Raw genomic sequence first — 25,090 nt, forward strand, 5'->3', positions numbered from 1 at the left:
TGGCATCGGTTGGAACTCGAGGGCAGCTTTCTCTCAGAGGTGCTTGCAGCGATTACCGGGACACTGAGACTTGGGGCCTCTTAGGGTAGGACTGAGGAGCAGCCATAGCTGCTTGCTCCACTCTGTTGATTCCCTGAGACACCGCCCCACCCAAGCTGTGAGCAGAGGCTTTTGCATATGAAAGGCCTGGCCCTTTGCAATCTGAAAATTACCTAACAAACTGCAGCTGGGTCAGAGAGACCCAGAACTTCCAAAAGAAGGCCCAAGGCCCCACAGCAGCTTGCATTGCTTCACAGCTGGGCCTCATCTGGGCACCTCCAAACCCCAAACAAAGAAGAGGAATCTGCAGATCTCTCTGTAGCTCCTGCTGGGTAGCCTCAGGCAGAGGCTAAATTAGCAACTCCTTAGAGATCCAAGAACCAGTGTACCCAGTGGTCAGAGATTTAATTAAAAAAAAAAAAAAAAGAATTAGTATTGCCCTAGCTGGTTTAACTCAGTGGATAGAGCATCGGCCTGTGGACTAAAGGGTCCCAGGTTTCGATTCCAGCCAAGAGCACATGCCCGGGTTGCAGGATTGATCCTGTGTGCAGGAGGCAGCCGATCAATGATTCTCTCTCATCATTGATGTTCCTATCTCTCTCTCCCTCTCCCTTCCTCTCTGAAATCAATAAAAAAAACAAAAATAAAAAAATAGTGGTTGTCTCTGAAGTGGAAAAAGGATAACTGAGATAAAAGAAAACTATGAAATTTTAGTTTCCTTTTAAAATGTCCAATAGACAACACAATGATTGTATTTTTTAAAATTAACATTAAATAAAATATTTCATTGTTGTCTCCTTATGACTCAAAAATGATGGCCATACTACATCCACATAGTCTGGGATGACCTTAAATTCTGTTATGTTTTTCAATGATGAAAATTAATGAGAAACTGAAGTGATTTCCCTTTAAAACCTTAGAAAACATATTAAAGTACTTTTTTACATTTTCAAAACATTCTTTATCTGGCCATATATATTGAGTTTTTAAATTCCCATATCCAACAGAAATCTTGGAAAAAGAATCACAGCATCAAAAAATAGGGCTAACTTGAAATTTTGTTTGGAAAAAATAGTTGTCAACATTATTGGCAGATTAGAAATATTTAAGCTGGGCAATGAACAACCAATAATGCTATTCACCATTTACCAACTAGAAGTATCCAGGACAATCCAGTCTTATAAGTGCCTCCTTGATGTCAAGGAGATAAGTTATTCATTTTGTGTTTTCCTAACCCCCTCCAGCTTTCCTCTCCCCCCTCAAAGTTCTAGTATATAAGAAGTGCTGCTCAAGTAATTGTTGAGTGAGCCAATGAATTAAATATTACTAACTACTTAGCTGATAAAATTACTCTTCCAATGGATCTATTTGCTCTGGTTGGGAAGAAGAGGTATTCAATAAAAGTGTGCTGAATAAAAGGTGAGAGTGTAACTACTGTGCTTGGAGAATAGCAAGGAGGCTATGTGGCTGGGGCAGAGTCAGTAAGAAGGAGAATGAGGAAAGATGAAGTTGGAGAGGTAGTAAGTGGCCAGAAAAAGCAGACCCAATGCAGGTCAGCAAAAGGACCTCATGGCCAAATACCAACAGTTCTGGGCAGTAGGAGACATAAATGTTAAGTTTTACTATTCTTGTACTTTTCTGGATTTCTTTTCAAATTTATGAATATAAAAAAACACACAAGTTATCAAAAGAGTAACTAAATGAAGACAAGACCACTTCCATAAATGAGGTAAAGGTAACAGTAAAATCACTGGCCAAGTTTAAATAAGGTCCTGATTTTGGTAATTACACTGTGGTAAATAAGAGAATGCCTCTTCTTTAATTTTTTATTTTATTGATTTAAGAGAGAGAGAGGAAGGGGGGGGGGGGGGGGGGGGGAGAGAAACATCAGTGTGTTGTTCCACTTATTTATTCACGCATTTGCACTCATTGGTTGATTCACTGGGGATTCCCGCAATCTTAGCATATCAGGACAATGCACTAACACAGTGGTTCTCAACCTTCTGGCCCTTTAAATACAGTTCCTCATGTTGTGACCCAACCATAAAATTATTTTCGTTGCTACCTCATAACTGTAATGTTGCTACTGTTATGAATCGTAATGTAAATATCTGATATGCAGGATGGTCTTAGGCGACCCCTGTGAAAGGGTCATTCGACTGCCAAAGGGGTCGCGACCCACAGGTTGAGTCAGTCTTCTAAGTATTGCTCATGACACCATCTTACTTTCTCTCTTGTGTTACTGATTCCTGCAGTTTTCTTCATTCCTCTGGACTGAGAAACATAGAAGGGAACTGTCCAGATATCTCATTCATATTTCTAACCCCTGGAAAAATGAATTCTCAACCAATTTTTCACCAGAGCATATGTCTGATGGTAGATCATAGACACCACAACTTCCCAAACTACAATGAGGTAACCTTATGACCCTCCTACTCAAGTGCATGAGAGCTAAACCACTATAGCATTACACTAAATCTGACTTGGTTAATTTAAAAATAAATCATTTGAAAAAAGTATTATATACATTACTGGTTAATTTAAATGTAAATAACTTTTGATACTTTAATGACAAATAACTTTCTATTCAGTTTATAACTGACAACACATCAAGACTCCAGGGGTTAGAATCATTGATCTCCTCCAGTGATTTTCAACTCGTGTGTAGCAGCACACTGGTGTGCCACAAGAATTTTTGAAACTATTTAGTCAGGAGCACTGACTCTTTTACCTTAGATTCTCAAATAAGAGAATGACAACAGACAACACAACAATAGCCATCCAATGTGAAGAAATCAAAATTATACAAATTTTCTGTCAGACTGGCAAAAGACATTTTTTGGTGTGTGGCAGGATCTTAGTAATTAGTTTATGCATGCCATGAAATGAAAAAGGCTGAAAATTGCTGATCTAGACCACTTGGCAAAATGTCTCATTTCTAACATGTAGTTAGCTTTTAAAAAAAATTTATTAATTGAACCTATACTTCTGCTAGATCTTCTCTCTTGTTTATTTTGTTTCATGTAGAATATTCACAAATAAGACAGCTCAGACTAGAGTCTAGAGCAGCCATGGGCAAACTACGGCCCGCGGGCCGGATCCGGCCCGTTTGAAATGAATAAAACTAAAAAAAAAAAAAGACCGTACCCTTTTATGTAATGATGTTTACTTTGAATTTATATTAGTTCACACAAACACTCCATCCATGCTTTTGTTCTGGTCCTCCGGTCCAGTTTAAGAACCCATTGTGGCCCTCGAGTCAAAAAGTTTGCCCACCCCTGGTCTAGAGCTTAGTAGGCACTTGCTAAATATTTGTTGACTAAAATAAATGAAAGGGCCTGGGTGGTGCTCAAGGTTAGAGCATTGGCCCACAGATCAAAGGGTCTCTGGTTCAATTCCCAGTCAAGGACTTATACCTCGGTTGCATGTTCAATCCCTGGCCTGGGTTGGGGCGTGAGCGGGAGACAACCAATCGATGTGTCTCTCTCACATCGATGTTTCTCTCCCTCTCTCTTTCCTCTTTCTTCCCCTCTCCCTTCCTTCCACTCTGTCCAAAGATCAATGGAGAAAATATCCTTGGGTGAAGATTAAAAATAATAATAATGATGATGGACTGCAGCCCATTTTCAAATAGTCCTGGCTATCTGTTAATACCCTAAATAGGCTGGGGCCCACATTTAGAGAATAATCTGAACTGAATGAACTTCTCAGGGCATCTATTCTAATTTTTGTTTTAACATCATAAACAAATGCCTACCCAAGTGGAACAATTTCAACTCCATTCTCCTCTGGCTTTTAAGTCATCAAAGCAAAAAGCTTAGAGCCTACTTCAGTAATAGGTTCCATGTTGCATTTATTCCTCCCAGCACAAGCTCATGGTAATCTGATCTCTAACATTACTAAAAATTCTCTTGGAAAACAGACAGTGGAGCCTGGCCAGCGTGACTCAGTGGTTGAGTGTCGACCTATGAACCAGGAGGTCACAGTTCGATTCCCGGTCAGGCCATATGCCCCAGTTGCTGGCTCAATCCCCAGTGTGGGGCATGTAGGAGACAGCCGATCGATGATTCTCTCTCATCATTCATGTTTCTATCTCTCTCTCTCCTTCTCCTCTCCTCTCTGAAATCAATAAAAATTAATAAAACAAATTTTAAAAAACGGACAGTGGTTTCAGTATCATTCCCTAGAGAATCCTCTGTGCAATCTAAAAAAGCAAAAGAATATATAAAATCTTTCCATTTTCCTTTCCTAAAGACTCACCAGTCCCACCCTCACTTTACCTTATTTCTATTCTCTACACAAACCAGAGACACTGCTAAATTAACCAACAAAGACAGATATTGTGTGTGTGTGTGTGTGTGTGCGTCTTGGAAAGAGGTAGCCCAAGATCCCACAAAATACGTAAACTTCAAAACAAGCTCTGGGCCCTGGCCAGTGTTGCTCAGTGGTTGGAATGTTGGACCAAGCACAAAAGTATCTCGGGTTCGATTCCAGGCCCAGGGCACATACCTGGGCTGCAGGTTCAACCGTGCTAAATTAACCAACAAAGACAGATACTGTGTGTGTGTGTGTGTGTGTGTGCGCGTCTTGGAAAGAGGTAGCCCAAGATCCCACAAAATACGTAAACTTCAAAACAAGCTCTGGGCCCTGGCCAGTGTTGCTCAGTGGTTGGAATGTCGGACCAAGCACAAAAGTATCTCGGGTTCGATTCCAGGCCCAGGGCACATACCTGGGCTGCAGGTTCAACCCCTGGCCCCGGTTGGGAAATATGCGGGAGGCAACCAATCAATGTGTCTCTCTCACATCAATGTTTCTCTATCTCCCCATTCCTCCACCCCTCCACTTTCTCTTTAAAAAAAAAAAAATCAATGAAAAAATATCCTCGGGTGAGGATTAACAACAAGAAAAAACAGGCACTGGATTTAGCCTCTAACCTAATCTCCTCACTCCTCTCATCTACACAGCCTATTTTCTAGTGGTATAGAAATAATTCATTGCCAATTTCCAGTGATATCTAATATAACGCCACCTTTAAAGCAACATAATTAAGAGCTTAGTCTGCTGAGTTATAAGGGATATAGCTGTCATCTAGAGCAGCGGTCGCCAACCGGTGGTCCGCGGACCACTGGTGGTCCGTGAGGTCCAAAAGGTTGGCGACCACTCATCTAGAGCTCTCCCTACCAAAACAGACAACTAAACTCTGAGATTAAATTTCCACCTCATTTGTACATTAATTCTAGTAATTTCCCCCACATGACAGAAAAGAAGGCTGGGAGGAGAGGATATCTGCCACAGAGAGGAGACTCAACAAGAAAAGGGAGATCACTTGCATCCATGAGACTAAGGCACAACACTCTGACCCAGTGGAACAAAAGACCAACCTATAGAACCATGGATGATCCAGTAGTAAATACCTGAGTACCCTATTTTTAAAGGGCTATTCTGCTACGTTAACCAGAAGGTCTAACATAGCATATTTACAAAAGTCTAATGTAAATCCACAAGGTAGAAGACAGAGAGAATAACAGAAAAAAAATATTCATAAAAATAATGGCTCAAATTTGATGATCAGGCTCAAATGAAAGTCAAGCAGGTTAAGTACAAAAATAAAACAAACCTAAACAAGTCAAACTGCTGAAAAACAAAGATAAACAGAAAAATCTTGAAAGTAGCCAAAAAGGAAACAACACATTACAAACAAAGAAACATTGCCCATCAGAAATAATAGAGGCCAGAGGACAATGAATAACAACATCTTTAAAGTACTTCAAAAAAACCTGTAAACCCACAATCCTATATCCAGTGAAAATATCCTTCAAGAATGAAAGTTAAATCAAGTCATGTTCAGATAAACAAAAATCAACACAATCTGTCACCAGGAAACCTGTATTACAAGAAAAACTAAAGGAAATTTTTCAGGCTGAAAGAAATCTTTAGGAAGAAAGGAAGACACTTAAAATAGTAACCATGTACATAAATAAGACTATCTCTTTTGTCTTCTTTAAAATATATAATTGCTTACAGCAAAAATTATAATATTATACTGTGAATTTTATAGTATGTGTAGATAAAATTCATATGACAACTACAGCATAAAGGGGGGTAAATGGAACTATACAACATTTTACATAAAGTGATTCAATATTAATTAAATTGTGAAAAGTTAAGGATATGTGTCATAATCCCTAGAGTAACTTCTAAAACAAATGCTAAGAAGTAAAAGCTAATAGATAAATTACAATGGAATTCTGAAAAAATATTCAATTAACCTAAAAAAAAACAGAAAAGAACAAAACAGAGAAGATAAACAGAAAACAAAAAGCAAATAGTAGACCTAAAAACAACCATATCAATAATTATACTTAGCCCTAGCTGGTTTGGCTCAGTGTATAGAGCATCGGCCTGGAGACTGAAGGGTCCCAGGTTCAATTCCGGTCAAGGGCATATACCTTGGTTGCGGGCACATCCCCAGTAGGGGGTGTGCAGGAGGCAGCTGATCAATGCTTCTCTCTCATCGATGTTCCTAACTCTCTATCCCTCTCCCTTCCTCTCTGTAAAAAATCAATAAAATATATATTTTTTAAAAATTATACTTAATGTAAATAGACTAAACATTGCCGTTAAAAGCAAAACTTGACTGTATTCTAACTATAAAAGACACACTTTGAATTTAAAAACACACTTATGTTAACAGAAAGTGTTCAATATACCAGGCATACAGTAAGTAAGTACCTCTGCACTAATATCAAACTTCAAGTCAAATGCTATTATCAAAAACAAAGTGATATTTCATATTACAAGGGGGGCAATTAATCAGGAGGACATAACAATTATAAATGTGTATGCACCTAGTAACAGAACTTCAAAATACATGAAGCAAAATTGACAGAGTACATTCTCTGACCACAATGGAATTACATTAGAAATCAATAACAGCAAGTTTCTTTAAAAACCCCATTACTTAGAAATGAAACGCATGCCCTAAGTAACCCATGGAAAACAAATAAGTCACAAGATATTTGAATTGAATGAAAATGAAAATAGAACATAACAAAATGTGTAGGATGCAGCTAAAGCAGTGCTTAGTGGAAAATTTATAACTCTGAAAACAATTAAGGTCAAAACAGAAATCAATGACATCTTAAAAAGACAAATAGAGAAAAATAGGTTGGTTCTTTGAAACTATCGAACAAAATTGATAAACCCCTAGTCATACTAATCAAGAAAAGAGAAAACACAAATTAGCAATATGAGAAATGAAAAGATATAACATTAAAATAAGGGATTATTATTAATAAAAGGTTAGAAAAACCCATTAATTATACTTCACAATCAAAAGTATATATTAGGAGAGAATTATGTTAACTCTGAATATGAACCTGCCACAGTAGAAACCTCTTGAAACTCAGCAAGGAGAGAGGCCGGTTCTGTCTTCATAGCGTTTTCTCCCATTGACTTGCAGTTCAACTCCAAGTCTGTAACCCCCAATCCATCCCCCAGGGAGTGGCAAGTTAGTGCAGATGAGATCTGGCCAGCTTCCAAAGGAGATTTCAACTGACCTGGAAGGAAAAAAAAAGTATATGGGAAGCATATACATGTATATAATCTGGGTACCAAAAGTACTTCAACAGACTAAGAAAGCCAGGAACTTTTTACAGGAAGCCATTCATCTCATAGCATAAAAGAATATATTCATAGGCTCTAGCACATATAGCCAGGGCTGGAGCATCTCAAAAAGGCTAATAAGAAGCTAAAGTGAAGGGAGGACTTGTCAGAAGCATTAACTAACAAAGCACAGGCACTGGAATGAGATGGCATCAGAAAGACAGAGGAGGGCAGGGCTCTTCAAGCATTGTACATCCAACCCAATATTCAGATGTATATAAGGAAAACCAATCTCAAAAAGTTATCAGTGAAGAACAATAAAAAACACTGCAGCCCATTCAATAACTTGATTTCAAGACCATCTAAAACTTGTGGAAGGTAGTACAAAAGATTTAGATTGGTTCACACCGACAAGCATCAGGTTGGGAATACAATTCCTTAGCAGAATTTGACTTACCTTCTTCAGACTCCTTGGAACTGGATGATGTATTTTGCAAAGAATCAGTATTAACTGTATCAACCATATCTGATACAACCAAGTCAGGATCTAAGATCTCGTGGGTCCCATTTGTGGACAGCCTGGAGGACCGTCTCCTTGATAAGTCTTTGTCAGTGTTTTCTGGGTAGTGTTTTGACTTTTCCTGGGCTATAAACCATTAAAGAGAGTTATAGTCAAGAGACCAGAAGAAATAACTCTGCTACTACAGATTTCTGAGCTGGCTGTCCTCCATAAGGGCTTTACAGAGACTTCTGGAATATTAGACCAGTGATTAAAGGAAATATTCTTCCTTGGTTTATGGCTATAAGTAAAGGCACAGTCACTCTGCCAGGATAAAACTTCCTTTATTTAAGGATTCATAGTCTACAAATATGTGCCAACATTATGTCCCAATCTTAACAACTAAGTTCTATGTTGGAGCTTTCTACCATAAAAGTCTATGTACTGACTTTCAAAGTCAATAAGGTTTATAGAGCCTTAGAGTCATCACAAATCATTTTTTGGAGCCAACAGGATTTTTTTTTTAATCAATAAATAGTATTTTTAAAGTTTCACTCAGCATATGAAATCCATCCCTTCCTAAGTCATTAAATTTCCAGTGGAATTCAAATCAAATGTAGTTTATGGGTATGGAAATGACACCACTGAACCCAACATTAATGGAGTTCATGCTTTGAGATTTATTTTTCTTCTAGCAAAACTCCTTTTGATCCAACCACATCCCACTCACATTAGATCTTACAATCAAGGACACATCTTTGAGTCTATAGGGCATAGGGGAAACATGGATACAGAGGAGGCTAACCCAATTGAAGCCAAGTTCTAAGCACACATACACAGACTGAAGACTCACATGAATTTTTGTCAAGCCGAGGACGTTTTAATGGAACTTCACTTCCTTTTGATATTTTTCGTCTTCTCAATTCCAATGTTATTGGTTGCAAAGTTTGAGAGTTTGAATCCACAGCTACAATGTAAATAAAACCACACAAACAAGGAATGTAATTACAATGAGGATTGAGTGCTCCAATCCTCATTGTTAGGTATAAATATCACACACACACACACATCCTTGCATGACAAACAGACCAAGGAGCATTCTTATTTAAGCTAAAGATGGGTGGGAGGAGGGTTGAAATGGGTGAGAAATTATTTCCTTGGAAGGTGCTGACATTCATGACCCAGCTCTAGTCATATACTTCTCTCCTGAAACCCTCTCTTTAAAACACTATATCCCAATATGACTGCTTTAAAATATGAAAGTGCAAGAGCAATATTAAAGTCATTTTTATTACATCAAGTCTTTTTTATTTATTTACTGATTCTTAGAGAGAGAGAGGAAGAAGGAGAGAGAAAGAAACACCAATTTGTTGTTCCACTTATTCATGCATTCATTGGTTGATTCTTGTACATGCCCTGACCAGGGATCGAACCCACAACCTTGGTGTATCAGGAAGATGCTCTAACCAACTGAGCTACCCAGCCAGGGCACAGCATCAGATCTTTTCATCAAAACTTGACTTATCCAATACTCTGAAAATCTACCATGCAGGCTGATCCATAAAATGTGAACCCTGGAAGTACAGCTTGATTGTTTTCAATCTCTACTTGCTAAATTAGTTAGCTTGGCATTGGTCCTAGTTTTGAGAGACTAAAAAGAATGTCAAAATTTATAACCTCTAAAAACAATTCCAGAAAAATCTCAGGAGGCTATTCTATTTGACAGTCAAAGTTCTAGGCCAGACTGCTGATCACTAGCAAATCCAGCTCTGACATAATTTAGCAGTGCAAACACTAAACCCTTGGACAGTACTCTTTATATTTAAATCTAATACTTAAGAAGCTCTTCCCCAATCAGGAAAGATAAGATTCCAAAAGGTAAGTAGAAGAAAAAAACAAAAGATAAGAAATTGGGAAGTGTTGGGCTAAGGGGACTGATGAAGGTTAAAAGGAGAGAGAAGGATAAAAAGGAAGGAGGAGGAAAGGAAAGAAATTAGAGGCGAAGAGGAAAGGAAAGGAGGGTAGAGGGAGTGGAGAGAAGACTCATCTAACACCAGTAGCTTCAGATGTGCCATCTCAAATGGCCAAACAAGAGACGAGGCTGAGCTCTGAGGAAGCAAACAAGATGAGAGCGCTGAACTCCTTGGCTCTTCCTGTGTTCAACTTTCCCAATGTACCAACGTTATTTTGTTCCAAGTGGTGGGAACTTGGAGGTCACACACATTCCAGATTAAACACAAACAACTCTCCTTAAATAGCTCAGATCCTGTCCCAATCAAGTCTATAATATAGAGAGCTCAAGGCTCCATTGAGTCAATAAACTTATTCCAAGCAATTTTTAAAGGGGACATGAACTATATTATAAGCTATTTGGCAAGTATTCTTCACTTTGATACCATATACAAACTGGGGCTGACTACATTGAACTTCAGTGTTTCCCAAACTTTCTTAGAGTAAGAATCATCTGGGAAGGTTGTTTAACAATTCACATTCCCAAACCCTGCTCCAGAGATTCTGACTAGGAAGGAAGGCAAGTGTTAACAGTAAGCTTGGAAAATACCATGTCTCTCTTAAATTGATTCTATCTGGTATGAAATCCTACACTTACAAAATAAAAGCAATAAATTGGATGGCATTTTTTTATCTGAGAGAAGTCTGCAAGCTGAAGAGCAATTACCCCAATACACACTTTCCAGAGAGTACAAGCCAGAGCATGAATAGCTAAAGAAGAATCAGTTTCACAACACTCAGTTCCCATGTTTACATACTTTCCTAAACTGAGAAGGGAGACATTTGATTTCTGCCAGTTCACCTTTTCCACTTCTCCCATTTACATAAAAAGGCCTGTCTCTCACTCATTCTAGATGACACACTGTCTAGAGGTTTAAAACCTCTACTTTCTCAACTAGGATTCCTCATTTGAACACCAAATACACAGGTTATTTTTTCAATTCTCCCAAGGGTAGTTTATAACTAGTACCATTTGAAATGCACAGGAGATAAGTCAATTCATTACAGATCATGGATACCTTGGGTATTAGAGTTTAATTCTCTCCCGGAATGCTGTTGAGAAAGCCAGTGAATTTAGGCCGGTGCTGTCCAACAGAAATATAATGAGAGCCACAAAATGCAAGCCATGTATGTAAATTTAAAAATTTTAGTCATTACATTAAGAAGTTAAAGAAAAAAGTGAAAATGATTTCAAGAATATATTTTATTTAACCCAATACATCCAAAATTATTTCAACATGTAACCAATATAAAAAATTGAGATATTTTACATTCTTGTGGGATTTCTTGTACTAAGTTTTGGAAATCCAGTTACAGCACATTTCAATTCAGACTAGCTACATTTCAAGTGCTCACTAGCCACACGGGCTAGCAGCTACCATACTGGACAGCGTAGGTCTAGGCCCTAGATTTGTCTAGAGACAATTCCAGCATGCTCAGCTTTTGAAGACAAAATCCAGTTACAACCACTGAAGGAAAATGTGCCTTATTTCATCTGGGAAGAAATCAATCCACCTAATTCTCTATCTTAAAATTAGAACTCAGATGTGAGAAGGTCTACTGGGAATGATGACTAATGCATTTATTTTAAGTAAATTAAGGTAGACTTTTTGCCACAGAAATTAAATCTGATGTAACTGTCTGAATTGACAGAACTAGCTTTGGAAACAATGAAAGAACTAATTCTGTAGTTCCACAATTTTGATGAAAATAACATTTATATATCTTTTGCAACTTTCAAACTTGTGAGAAAAAGTAGGTATCACTTTCAAATGTCCTAGGGTAGTGGTCGGCAAACTGCAGCTCTCGAGCCACATGCGGCTCTTTGGCCCCTTGAGTGTGGCTCTTCCACAAAATACCGACTTCTGCGCATGGGCCACGAAGTTTCAATCGCACTGTACGTGCGCGCCCACACGTGGTATTTTATTATATATATTGATATATATAAAATACTGAATAATGTCTGGCACACAACAATAATTTTACTATTATTGCTGTTGTTATTACTCAACATTATTATTATTATGATGACAGATTCAGATTCATTCCTAAAAGGACTTCTCTTTAAATAAAACAAAAGTTTAGACAATAATGTATAAAAGGAAAATTGTACGTGCGGCCCACACGTGGTATTTTGTGGAAGAGCCACACTCAAGGGGCCAAAGAACCGCATGTGGCTCACAAGCCGCAGTTTGCCGACCACTGTCCTAGGGGATTCATAGTTTTTCAATATTCATGTAGAGAATATGCAAGCCAGAATATCTGAAGACCACTGCCAGATAATCATAGGCATTCAGTTTAGAGATCTTTTGGGAACTCTTCATGCCATTGACTCAATCTAGGGAAGTGTTTGACTTAGGAAGAAATTCAGGGTGTGTTTCATTCTGGGTTATTCTAAAAAAATTCCAAATTTCAACTTCATTTAACAACTGCACATTCTTTACTAAGTCTGTATCCTTTAACCTTGACTCTTACCAATTAGCCATCTCAGCTTTTTATTTAGATTGTGAAATTTTTCAATCAATAATCACTCTCCAGAGAACTCAATTTCAACTGCACCCATGCATTTCTAGGTCTTTGGCACCATTTCCTTCAGTAAATTTCCTTCAGATGCCCACACCTATTTTACTTCTCCTTTCCTCTTTCTTGTCTCTCATAAAAACTGTATTTCCTGATCCCAGGTTCTATTAAGCTCACTTAAACTGAGATCATTTAAACAGGCACTAGTAAAAAGCCTTAGCTTACTATGTTTTATCATATAAGCTGAAGTATCTAGAGGGCAATTATATACCCCTCAGAAGCTCAATCTCTGCCATGTTTCCCAACTTATGTTCATCTAGATACATTTCTCCCTTAAAATCCAGCTTCAGGGACATGACTTGTTTTCAGATCATAGAACAATTCAAAGTCAGCCACAAAAATGAAGGACTGATGTATAGAAGTGATAAAGAACCACATAGGGCCACAAAAAAACACTGGCATTGTCCTTGCAGAGCCCACTTGGGAAACTCACCAGTAGGAGCTATGGAAGGGGGTCTGCCTCGTTTTCTTTTTGGCTCCCTCAAGTTTTCTTGTGGACTCTTCACAATGTCATTTTCAGGTTTCTTATCCACTTGAGCATCTCCAGAGTACTCTCTGTCATTTTCTGAAATGTTCTCCTTATCTTCCTTCTCGTTCTTGGGAAGGCTTTTCTCTGACACCTTTCCCTTTTCAGAACAGACTAATTTTCCTTCTTTATCAGGATGCTTGGTTCGCTTTTCTGTCTTTAAGGCTTTGTCTTCTTTGTCTTTCTTCAGGCTGACTGTGACTTTTCTCTGCTCTTTAAACTTCTCTCGTTTATCAGATGATGAAAGACTTTTGTGATCTGTTTCTTTAGGCCTAGCGTTACCCACAATATTCTAAAATGAGCAAAATAGCGATGAAACATACTTTGTGATTACGAGCAAATATAAAACCAGATAGTTCTTTGCAAACTTATGAAGATAAACACAGAAATTAAAAGGACGTAATGCCAAGTCACATAATGGTTACCACTAAAAATATCTAACCATAATCTGAGGCTTGAGAACCAATCCTAAGTTTAAAGAAAACAATGGTCATTAGCTCTCTTAAGATTAATAAGTCACTAGAAAATAATTAAAGGGACAGATAACTACCGCAGGGACCTCTGGTGGAAAGCAATCTTTCTAAGAAAATGCCTCATCCCAAGCATGACTACACTGACCCAGGGCCTCTCAGAGGCCCGGCTTAGTGTGCCAATGGATGCTGATTCCCTGTGTAGAACCCATACTGATAACTAGAGGCAGAAAGGAAAGTTGTAAAGATTTTCCAAGCCAGAAACAGAGTCTTTGCTTCCTCTACTGGGTAAAGGCTGTGCTCAGTCCAACAAGCCACCTTCTGTATTCCTGAGTTAGTTACTGAGTTTTTATCTATCAGGAGGAAGTTACTTTCCTCCTAAATTACTTTCTTTAAAATTCACCTTTAATTTATTATGAATGTCTCATAATAAAGCCAGCTCTGAAGTTTCCAAAAAAAATAATTAAGTTTATTTGTATATGTATCTCTCTTCCAAGACCTCAATCTCTACCATATCATATTCATATGAGATCCCCAGCATCTAAGCACCCACTAAGTACACAGACCTTTGTCAGAAGCAGGAGGAGTGCCTAAAATACTCAGTGAGTAAAAGTCTAATTTGTCCCATAGGGAACAATAATAAACAAGGAGAATCCCTGAGGTTAGAACTTAGAAGGAAATATTTTTTCAAGTCTACAAAATTTTCTGAAAGCAGCCAGGTTTGCGAACAAGCATCCCTCAGTAACTGCTGGCAGAAATATAAATTGGTGTACCCAGCTTGGGGGGCGGGAGGGTGAGGGCTCGGGCGGGCGGCAGGCAATTCAGGTCAAAAGACTTAGGTTTATACTTTTGAACTAGAATGAATTCCTAGAAATAAAATTTGCTAACAGAATAATCAGACTTGTGCATCCAGATTTACAAATATCCTAACATGAACATTAGGGAATTGGTTACACAGGAAGGATATACACATCTTATAAGATACTATATTATAGCCATTAAAAGCCGTATTCACATATAGAATTAAGAAACTTGGGAAGCCCGGCCAGTGTTGCTCCGTGGTTGAGCATCGACCCATGAACCAGGAGGTTACCGTCTGGGCACATGCCCGGGTTGCAGGCTCGATCCCCAGTAGGGGGTATACAGGAGGCAGACGATCAATGATTCTCTCTCATCATTTATGTTTCTATCTCTCCCTTCCTCTCTGATATCAATAACAATATATTAACTTTTTAAAAAAGAAACTTGGGAAATGTTATTTCATTAAAAGAAAAGAGCAAGTTATAGTACAGTAATATACTATATGACTCCAATTTTGAAAAGAAATATGTATACACATAAATATTTAACAAAAAACACAGGATATACATCAAAATGTTAATAGTTAACAGTAATTATATCTAGATGATATTACAGTTTTTACTTTCTTTGTGCTTTTCTGTACTTTCTTAACTTTCTATAGCAAACTTTTTTTAAACTTCAAAAAATATATAAATGTTCCTAAAATATAGCTTATCAAAACTTTGAGACAGTGTGGTCCTACAAAAGAAATCTCAATCTGTTCTAATATATATGAAAAAAGCTTTAAAAACTGTCAGATTTTTTAAAAGAACTTTTGCTTTATAAATGGCCATTACAGAACCTTAGATTAATAGGGTCAAAAAGAGCTAAGAAGTCATTTATCCAAATTATATGTACTCTTGGGGGAAAAACACAAGCAAATAGGCGCCACAGGCCTGTGCTTGACTACCCACCAAGTCTGAGATAAGGTGAGACACTCAGAGGCATCTGGAAATTGAAAACTGAAGCACCCATAAATGCACACTGGGTAAGGTGCCCAACTCTAAGCCAAAGCACCAAGAGCCTATCAATTAGTTTATTGAGTAGAGCAGAATAAACAGCTGAACGTTTGTTTTCTGGAGCACTGAATTTCCATTTGGGGAGGTTCTGGACACAATCTGACAATTCTGGGCAAGTTCTTAATATGGTCCTCTATCTATATTAACTCATTCCATGAACTGCACACAAAAACTGTCAAAGAACACCAAGATAATGTTTTAGAATACTGTGTAGCTCTACGGGGCAAGTTATCAAAGAGAAAACATCTTCAGGGGTAAAGCCTTATAATTTTGTCAATTTTCTGAAGCAGAAAATCATCAAAAGGTGGTTGTTAGGTTACCTTTAAACACATCATATATCATGATCCTTTGAAATTGCTAAATATATGTACAAAAGAATTTACAAAAATTTGTGATGAGAAACATTTGATCATCATAAGAAAAAATACAACAGGTTCCAGCATCACAAAATATTGTCACATCAACAACCACCAAACAGGTGAGTAACAGTAATAATCAGTTTTTAAAAACATCAATATCCAACTTTTGATTTCTTTCCCCTCAACTACTTCATGAAAACATAAAAAAGACAAAAGGGAAAAAATTATGAAGAAATTAGGCAACACTTCTAGATGGCCCATATCTGTGCACACCGTATTTCCAACATCAAAAGCAGGTCCTATGCTCAGGCAAATACATGCCTGGGACAGGAAATAAAATTTTCAATGCAGGCACATCTAGCATAGGTGACTGCCAAATCCATGCCAAACTGTAGCTCTGTAACCACCATGTCATGGTCCTGAACTTAAAGACAAAGTCAGACAAGGAGAAAACAAACTCTAGATCTCCTCAAGCATTACAGGAAGTTTCCTGTGACGGGGCAGGACACATGAAGAGAAAATAAAGAATAATAACTAGACACTTTAATGAAAAGATAAGGAAAACAGATAACAGGTAATGGTATCCAAGTACTTGGCACTTTTGAAAAAAAGAATCTATGTTAAAAGAAAATAGCAGAAAGAGACTAATATTTACAATTTCTGAAAATGTGCACATTGCTTCCTGGTGAAATTGTGTCAGATGGAGGAAATAAAAACTTTGCCATCATAAACAAAGGTAATGTCTTTATTTGAGAAACAAGACTATAATGTTAGTATTATTCATACCACAAAGCACAAAACCACATATCTCACCTGATCTTTGGAAAAAGCTTTGACATGAATATGTTTGACAGTCTGAACTACTCCATCATAAAATTTCACAGTGTAAGTACCTAGAATTCAAGAAGATATCATGATTTTAACTTGCAGTTTCATGAAAGTGACACAACTTTTCAAAGCATAAATACAAGGGAGCTCCAACCACAATACTATAATAAACTTATGGAAATTAAAAATTTCTTTAAGAATGCTTTACCTATGTCTAAGATAATAGTATGCCTTTCTTTTCATCTATACAGATAAAAATCTATCAAAAACAATTCACTTTTATGATGCTTCATTAAAATAAAAAAAAGTTGCATTAAATTTAGACAAAGAACAAAGAGCAGTATAACAATTAAGAATCTGAGGCCCAGCCTTGTGTGTATTGGGATAGGGGCCCTAGCTGGTTTGGCTTAGTGGCTAGAGCGTGGCATAGGGATTGAAGAGTCCCAGGTCCGATTCCGGTCAAGGGCATGTACCTTGGTTGCAGGCTCAACCCCAGCTCTGCTTGGGGCATGTATGGGAGGCAACCAATCAATGTGCCTCTCTCACATCAATGTTTCTCTTTTATTCCACCCCACCCTCCATTCCCCCCACCCCAATATCTCCCTTTCACTCTCTCTCTAAAATCAATGGAAAAAATATCCTTGGATGAGAATAAAAATAAAAGCACCAACCCCTTCCCATCATAGAAGATAAAAGCCAAGCTAGCACTTGCATATGTAGGTCTAAACCTTCCTTTTATCTCTGTGCAAAGCTGTTCATATAGTCCCAACATCCCTGCATTTCAAATGTACGATCAGTTACAGCATAAAGAAAACAAAAAATAGTAACAGCTTCAACAAGAGACTCTAGAAATAAGACCGTTTCCACAGGATCTCCTGTTATAAATACAGACTTCAGACATAGGACCAAAGAGATTGACTAGGAGGGAGGGTAAGGCAGGAACATAACGTAAGAATATGCATTTAACTTTAAGGAAGAGGAACCTGATTAGCCTGCTCACTCAAGTTAGAGAACCACAGATCAACAGGAAGAAACAATTCCTCATTTTGTTGTAAATGTGAACCTACTTTCAGTTTCCCCCAAGACTGGGAGCATAAAGCCCTGACAGACAAGTGGTCTCTGCCATCCCCAGCATGAAAAAGGGGAGCTGGGCAGCCCCAGGAAAGAGCTGAGATCAACTCACCAGAGATGGCTTCCGAACAGAGTCCCTGGAACCAGAATCCTGTCTTTTACCACAACACAGACCCAGGGTCTACAAGGCTACCAGGTGTGGCTGCCTTCACACTAAATGATACTTAATTACCATTGCCAAAGAACAATTCCAGATGAAATAACTAAATAATACGGCATTGCCCTCCCCAGTTTCCAAGGGCTAAATAACTAACTCCCTCAAGAAACTCTAAAGTTGCTAGTTATTGGTAATTCAATCATGTCAGATTCCCAATGCCAGAAGCTGTTGCTCTCCACTCTGGCTAGAGCCCGCCCACCAGCCTGCTCAGTCAATAAATAGCCTCAGCAAAACCACCAGAGAGGTTAACAGTGGCAAGAAAACCAGACCAAGCCTACCAAAGATGAATCTATAGCATTTGACTTCACTATATCCTTGGCCTCCGTCTGGCAACACCAACAATTCAGAATGACTTTTATAGGAAATAAAAGGGCACCCTGTCAGCAGAGCTTCTACTAACAGTGCCATTAAGCTGTGGTGGCCCCTGCTACAGATGAAACTGAGGCAGGGCAGAAAATACCAGGGAAAGAGGGAATAGAGCCCAGCATTGTCTCTTCCAATCCTGCAATTGCTGGAATGAATCCTGATGAACTAGAAACTGTATACCAGCTCCCACAGATAAAACCTAACACAAAGGCAGCACCTACGGGTCATTATCGCATCTTAAAAAATCTGAGCTCCCACAAAGGCTTTCCCTCACAATCTACAGTATGGCGATAATAACACCCAACTGGTTCCGCTAATCAGGGTTTCCCTTCCCCCAAGAACCAGTAAGGGGAAGAGAAAAAAAAAAGAACCAGTAAGGATAGCAGCATAATATAGGACTTCAAATTCAAGAACTAGGGAAAACAGGTTCTGGCAGAAATACCACTCATTTTCAATGTCCTTCAACTAAAATTTACTGGACAGTATTCAGAGCTTATAAAACCTATATATTAGGGCAGCAAGTGACTGGTTTAGGAATAACTGCCTCAAGACTCTCTTCTCCTATCATTTTAGTTAATGGAGGAAATAAACTGAAAAGATTTTTAAAAACAACTTGTAAAGCCCCAATTTAAAAGACATTTAAAAACCTTAATTAACCACGGCTGACAATGTGGCCAATGACTTCTAGCTCTTAAATGATCATTTCAAGAGACTTCAGCCCTGGCTAGGTAGCTCCAGTTGGTTAGACATCGTCTGATATGCCAAGGTTGAGAGTTGAATCTCCAGTCAGGGGACCAAGCCAAAACCCAGAATTGTGCATGATAGCATATTCTGAGATGTGTTTTCACAGCCCTGTCTCTCACCAGACAACCAGAAGTTGGCATGTCCACTAACCCCCAATATGTTACATCTCAGATTGGTTACTAGGTATCAGTATCCTGCTCTAGCTCCTTTAAAAAGCAGTAATGGAAAAAACAATAGGGAGAGTCACTTTCCTATTGACCAACAGCCATTTAGATGGGCTGCAGGGCTGGGTGACAGGTTACCAGAAATCCTCCAGTCTGTGCCTGTTAAGCTGTTCATTGTTATAACAAAAGCCAGCCTGGATCTGCTGAATGTTGTATTAATTCTGCTGTTTGCTTATAGTTGAATAAAAATAAAAACACTTAAAAAAAAAAAGACTTCAGACCCACCCCCCCAAAAAAGAACATTATTAACTGTAGACAGGGGTCCCTCCCCACTCCCCTTATGATTTATCTGCACTATCTGCTCTTGCCCTGCGCCTCCTCCTGGTGGCTCTATCTCAACACCACATTCTGCCTTGATCTAGGTCTTTTTTTTTTTTTTAATCTATGATGCCAAGCTCTGAGCCCTCCAAATATTAAATGCAAGTAGGTTCCTAATGCCTTTAACTGGCTCCATCAAGACACCCCCCACCCCTCTGTGAGACAGCTCCCAGAGTTCCCCAACGCCTCTTCCTCAATCTGCTCCTCCTTTGCTGCTCCCTCATCCAATCTTTTTTGCCCCATTTCTGTCCTCCACGTGACTCTGAGATATCATTGAAACAAAAGAGGCCCTGGCCAGTTTGGCTCGGTGGATGGAGCGTCAGCCTGCGGACTGAAGGGTCCCGGGTTCGATTCCGGTCAAGGGCATGTGCCTTGGTTGCGGGCACATCCCCAGTGGGGGGTGTGCAGGGGGCAGCTGATCGGTGTTTCTCTCTCATCGATGTTTCTGACTCTCTGTCTCTCTCCCTTCCTCCCTGTAAAAAATCAATAAAATATATTAAAAAAAAAAAAAAAGAAACAAAAGAGATATGTTATGTTGCTTCCTTTCTGCTAACAATCTCCGACCTACAGAGTTACCCATGTTACTACCCACAACTTTCATTTGACCTAAGGGGCAGCCATTTACCCAAAGGGAAAACACTTAAATGGATATTATTCTGGGAGGAAATATGACTTGATCAGTATAAATCAACATAATAGACTTTCAAGAACACATCTACGTATGTGAAGAACATCTGTATTTCATATCATGATTTAAATAAAGTGAAAGCAGAAAAAATTATTAATCTTGAAAATGAGACTAAAAACATAAACTATGTCTTTTACTAAAAGGATCTGAGGCAGTTTAATAACATATCAGCTTCCTTTTAAAATAAGTTTTTAGGCCCTGGCCGGTGTGGTTCAGTGGTTACATCGAAGGGTCTCGAGTTTGATTCCTGGTCATGTACCTGGGTTGAAGGTTCGATCCCAGGGCCCAGTCAGTGTGGGAGGCAACCAATCTATGTTTCTCTCTCACATCGATGTTTCTATCTCTCTAGCTCTCTCTCTCCTTCCCTCCCTTCCACTCTCTCTAGAGATCAATGGAGGCTTAACAACAAAAAATAAGTAAGTTTTTAGGTTAATGTGATACATATGAAAAATAGTAATGGGATTTTATTTTGAACACAAGCTTATAAATGTAATTTAAGGAAACAAGGAACTACCCAAAAATTCTTAATCAATCATAAACTAGAGGATTAGTAATTGCTTGTGCAACTTAGAAGATATAACCCTGCTTTGGAGGCCTGAGGGCTGTGCTTTAAGGATAATGTATATCTGACACATAAATAAACCTACATCTATTAACCCACAATGTTCTAATAGCTAGGAGTGGGGGGGGGGGGGGGGGGGGGGGGGGGGGGGCGAATGTAGCAATAGAGAAACTAAAAATTCTGCTTCATGGAAATGAATATTCTTTTTTTTTTTTATCATTTCACCCTATTCTCATGTTAAAAACTTCTTGATCAGCCCAAGGTTCAGCATTTAGCAGAGTAATAACTTCATGGAATGAAAAGTCGATTTGGCCTTACAGTCACCCATAACAGTAGTACTAAGAGGCCTGACCACCGTAGCAATAGAGAAACTAAAAATTCTGCTTCATGGAAATGAATATTCTTTTTTTTTTTTATCATTTCACCCTATTCTCATGTTAAAAACTTCTTGATCAGCCCAAGGTTCAGCATTTAGCAGAGTAATAACTTCATGGAATGAAAAGTCGATTTGGCCTTACAGTCACCCATAACAGTAGTACTAAGAGGCCTGACCACCCTAAATATTCATTACAGAGATCATGGACAAATCATAAATATCCTGATAGAAAATGCTAAAAAAATATATCACTTGAACCCAGAGTCTGCTGACTGAATGTCAGGATGCTGACAATACATACTATCTCCTTCCTCTTGCCTTTGTACTAGCAAAATGAACCTCTATGGGCATAGTCCTTGTCCTGACTCCTCAGATGTTCTAAAATCCGGCAAAGGCATCCCAACTCAGTGCTCTAAATCTGAGCATCCCAATTTCAACTAGCAACTCTGACATTACAGACCATCTTTAATTACCTTACATCCACAAAGCACATTTTTAAGAAATGTTTGTAACACTATCAACAAAGAATTTTTTTAAAAAAGAAAAATAAAAGATTAAAGAGCTTTCAAAAAAAATTTTTTTAAAAAGAAATGTTTGTTGACGTTCACTTCACTGTTAGACTATTCACAAGTAAGCAAAAGGAATATTAGGGACTTACTTTATTATTTTAGGAACTCCTAGACAGCAAGAATCTATACACTTCCCAGCAGAGTGACAGATGAACCATGACTATTTTAAAAAATAATGACTAAAATTTTGAAAGCAATGAATCAAACTCCCCTATTTAACCCAGCTTTCTCTCCATTTTTAATTTCTTCCTAACTCCTGACACAATGATTAACTTGAAGAGATAGGATTCCTAACCAATAAATACATACTGAAAACATACTATCAAACCCTAATATATAAAACTCCCCTCTAAGTCATTAATATTACAACTCAAATGCCTTACCATCCTTGTTAACAGCGGTGACTTTGGCTGGATAAAAACGACAATCAGACCAGCAAGCAAGGACTTGCTCATTTATTTGAAATTCCTAAAAAACATTAAAAAAAAAAAAAAGATCCTGTTACTAATCCAATTTCACAGGACACATATGGTACCAGAATTCATAAAAGGTTGGAATTCACAAAAGTGGGAAAGGGAGATGGCTACTGGGATGAAGGAAGATATTTCACTGTTCAGCACTAGGAATCAAAACAAAAGGGATGACACAAGACTTTTCCCATCCTAGGAGATGTGGGCAATGCAGCATAGCACTAATGATAACCCTATCCTACCCTTGATAGTGACTCTAAGAGCTCAGGATCATCAGGGAATATACCCAGTATACAAGCTAGAAGGAAGGAGGCTACTTCATTTTGAAGGAAGAAACATTCATGCCACCTAAACCCACATGTTGAAAGGGACATTTGCCAAAGGAATACCCATTCACCTTTAATATTTCATACTCTTTTCCCAGTAGACAGTTTGCACTGATGCATTTTATAGAATAAATATTGAGCAATTAAATTGGACAACAGTGAACAATTCTAAATGGGGAGGGGGAGGGGGAGGGAGAGGAGGGCGCCTTAGCAAGGGTTCAAGTTCCCTGGTCCGGGTTAAAATGGAAAACAATCCAGGGCTGAGTCAGATCCAAAGGCAGCAGGATCTCTACAGATGCCTAAATATCTTTTTTAAAAAACTCAAAACTAATACCTCATCCTTCATTCTGAAGTCAGTGAAAGCACCAAGCATAGTGATGAAATTTAACAAAAACAGATTCTAGTCAAGTCCAAGTTTTTCAAGGGCTTATAAAAGACCTTGATATGGCCCAGCCAGTATGACTCAGTTGGTTGAGCATCGTCCCATGTACCGAGAGATCACTGGTTCGATTCCAGTCAGGGCACATACCTGGGTTGTGGGCTTAACCCCCAGTAGCGGGTGGGTGTGCAGAAGGCAGCTGACTGGTGTTTCTTTCTCATAGATGTTTCTATGCCTCTCTCCCTCTCCCTTCCTCTCTCTCTAAAAAAATCTAAAAAATATATATTTTTTAAAAGACCTTAATATGAAGCTAACATAGTACTTCACATGGAATGATTGCTTAATACATGCTCAAACAGTAGATCAGCTTAATAAATGAACCAAAGGTATACAGTGGTGTAAAAGAGATTTAAGGTCCCTGTTCATCATCAGTGAAGTTTCAACAAAGTTAGTCTATGAGCTGTCTCATCAATAACATCATTCAAGCAGACAACTGGGATTCTTCAAGTGCCCCAGATTCCCTGGGGATCTCAGAGTTGCAACTACAGGCCCAAATAAAAATTTATCCCTAGCTGCTACTGATCCAGCTCATTGGTTTTGATCCAGCTCATTACAGAACTTCCCAGATCTGTTACTCACAGAAGATCCTTCCTCTTCATGTAAGCCTTCTTTTCTCAGCTGTATTTTCTCTAAAGGGCGTAAATAAGGACTGTCCCAGCAGAACCACTCATCATAACGATGGTTCCAACGCTTGAAATGGATAAGTACTTTTCCTTCTTCGTAGTCAATATCTTCTATGTGAGCTGGATACCTAAGTCAGAAAAGAAAATTGAAATGCCTATAAATACCCACCCAAAATATCTAAAACAGTACCCTTCCAAATCTCTTTCCAAAGGAATAGGTTATCAAAGTACTAAATAAAACCATCATTTAGAGGCTCTACATAATGGTGTCCAATCACAAATTATGGAGGCTAAGAGGCATGGAGTTCAAATCCCAACCTTCATATGCCTAAGATATGAACTATTAAATTAACCTTACAAAGTCCCCTCATGTGAAGTGGAGGAAGGATACACAGCACACTGGATTGTAATGCAAATTAAACAAGATGCCAGATACACAAGACCTGGGCACAAAAGAAATAGGAAGTAAACATTTAACAACTAGATTACATTTCACATGTACCAATAAATTAGAATGATCATGCAACCCAGACTGTATTAGTCAGTCTCAATTTTTTAAAAATATATTTGTATTGATTTCAGGAAGGGAGGGAGACAGAGAGAGATAGAAACATCAATAATGAGAGTCGCCGAAACCGGTTTGGCTCAGTGGATAGAGCATCAGCCTGCGGACTGAATGGTCCCAGGTTCGATTCCGGTCAAGGGCATGTACCTGGGTTGCGGGCACATCCCCAGTAGGAGATGTGCAGGAGGCAGCTGATCGATGTTTCTCTCTCATCGATGTTTCTAACTCTCTATCCCTCTCCCTTCCTCTCTGTAAAAAATCAATAAAATACATTTAAAAAAAAATAAAATAAAATAATGAGAGTCATTGATCCGCTGCCTCCTGCACGCCCCCTACTGGGGATCGAGCCCATAGCCCGGGCATGTGCCCTTGACCGGAATCCAGGACTCTTCAGTCCACAGGCTGACACTCTATCCACTAAGCCAAATCAGACAGGGTGAGACAGTCTCAATTTTAAGAATTTTGCAATTCATATAGTGGAATACCATGCAGTTGTTAAAAAGAACAAGATGGTTCTGTCATGACACAGAAAGCTCTCACAAGATGAAATATTAAATGAAAAGAGCAAGGTACAGAATACTGTGTATGATAAGTTATTACTATTTTTTAAATGAAAAATAAATATATTCATATACACTTAAATATACATAAAATAGTTAGGAAGATACCCAAGAAACTAATAATGGTTACTTGTATAAATATGGTCAGTTCAGTAGATGAACTCTTCCAATCTCTTTTCCACTCCTCTTCTAGACTG

General features: G+C 38.5%; 1 protein-coding gene across 3 annotated transcripts in view; it reads right to left on the reverse strand.

Moving 5' to 3' along the window:
- PHF20 (PHD finger protein 20) overlaps window positions 1–25,090 on the reverse strand; it is a 124,274-nt gene that overhangs the window by 50,058 nt on the left and 49,126 nt on the right. For all 3 annotated transcript variants that reach the window (XM_014550655.1, XM_005879742.2, XM_014550654.1), the window contains 7 exons: window positions 23,725–23,896; window positions 22,294–22,378; window positions 16,761–16,840; window positions 13,167–13,551; window positions 8,997–9,110; window positions 8,102–8,290; window positions 7,419–7,598 (listed from right to left, as the gene is read on the reverse strand). In XM_014550655.1, coding sequence (XP_014406141.1) covers window positions 7,419–7,598; window positions 8,102–8,168 — 247 coding nt within the window. In that variant the 5' untranslated portion in view covers window positions 8,169–8,290; window positions 8,997–9,110; window positions 13,167–13,551; ... (1 more) ...; window positions 22,294–22,378; window positions 23,725–23,896. The remainder of the gene's footprint in view (window positions 1–7,418; window positions 7,599–8,101; window positions 8,291–8,996; window positions 9,111–13,166; window positions 13,552–16,760; window positions 16,841–22,293; window positions 22,379–23,724; window positions 23,897–25,090) is intronic.

This window comes from Myotis brandtii, unplaced genomic scaffold (genome assembly GCF_000412655.1).
Source record: "Myotis brandtii unplaced genomic scaffold, ASM41265v1 scaffold61, whole genome shotgun sequence".
In the NCBI taxonomy this organism is placed as follows: domain Eukaryota; kingdom Metazoa; phylum Chordata; class Mammalia; order Chiroptera; family Vespertilionidae; genus Myotis; species Myotis brandtii.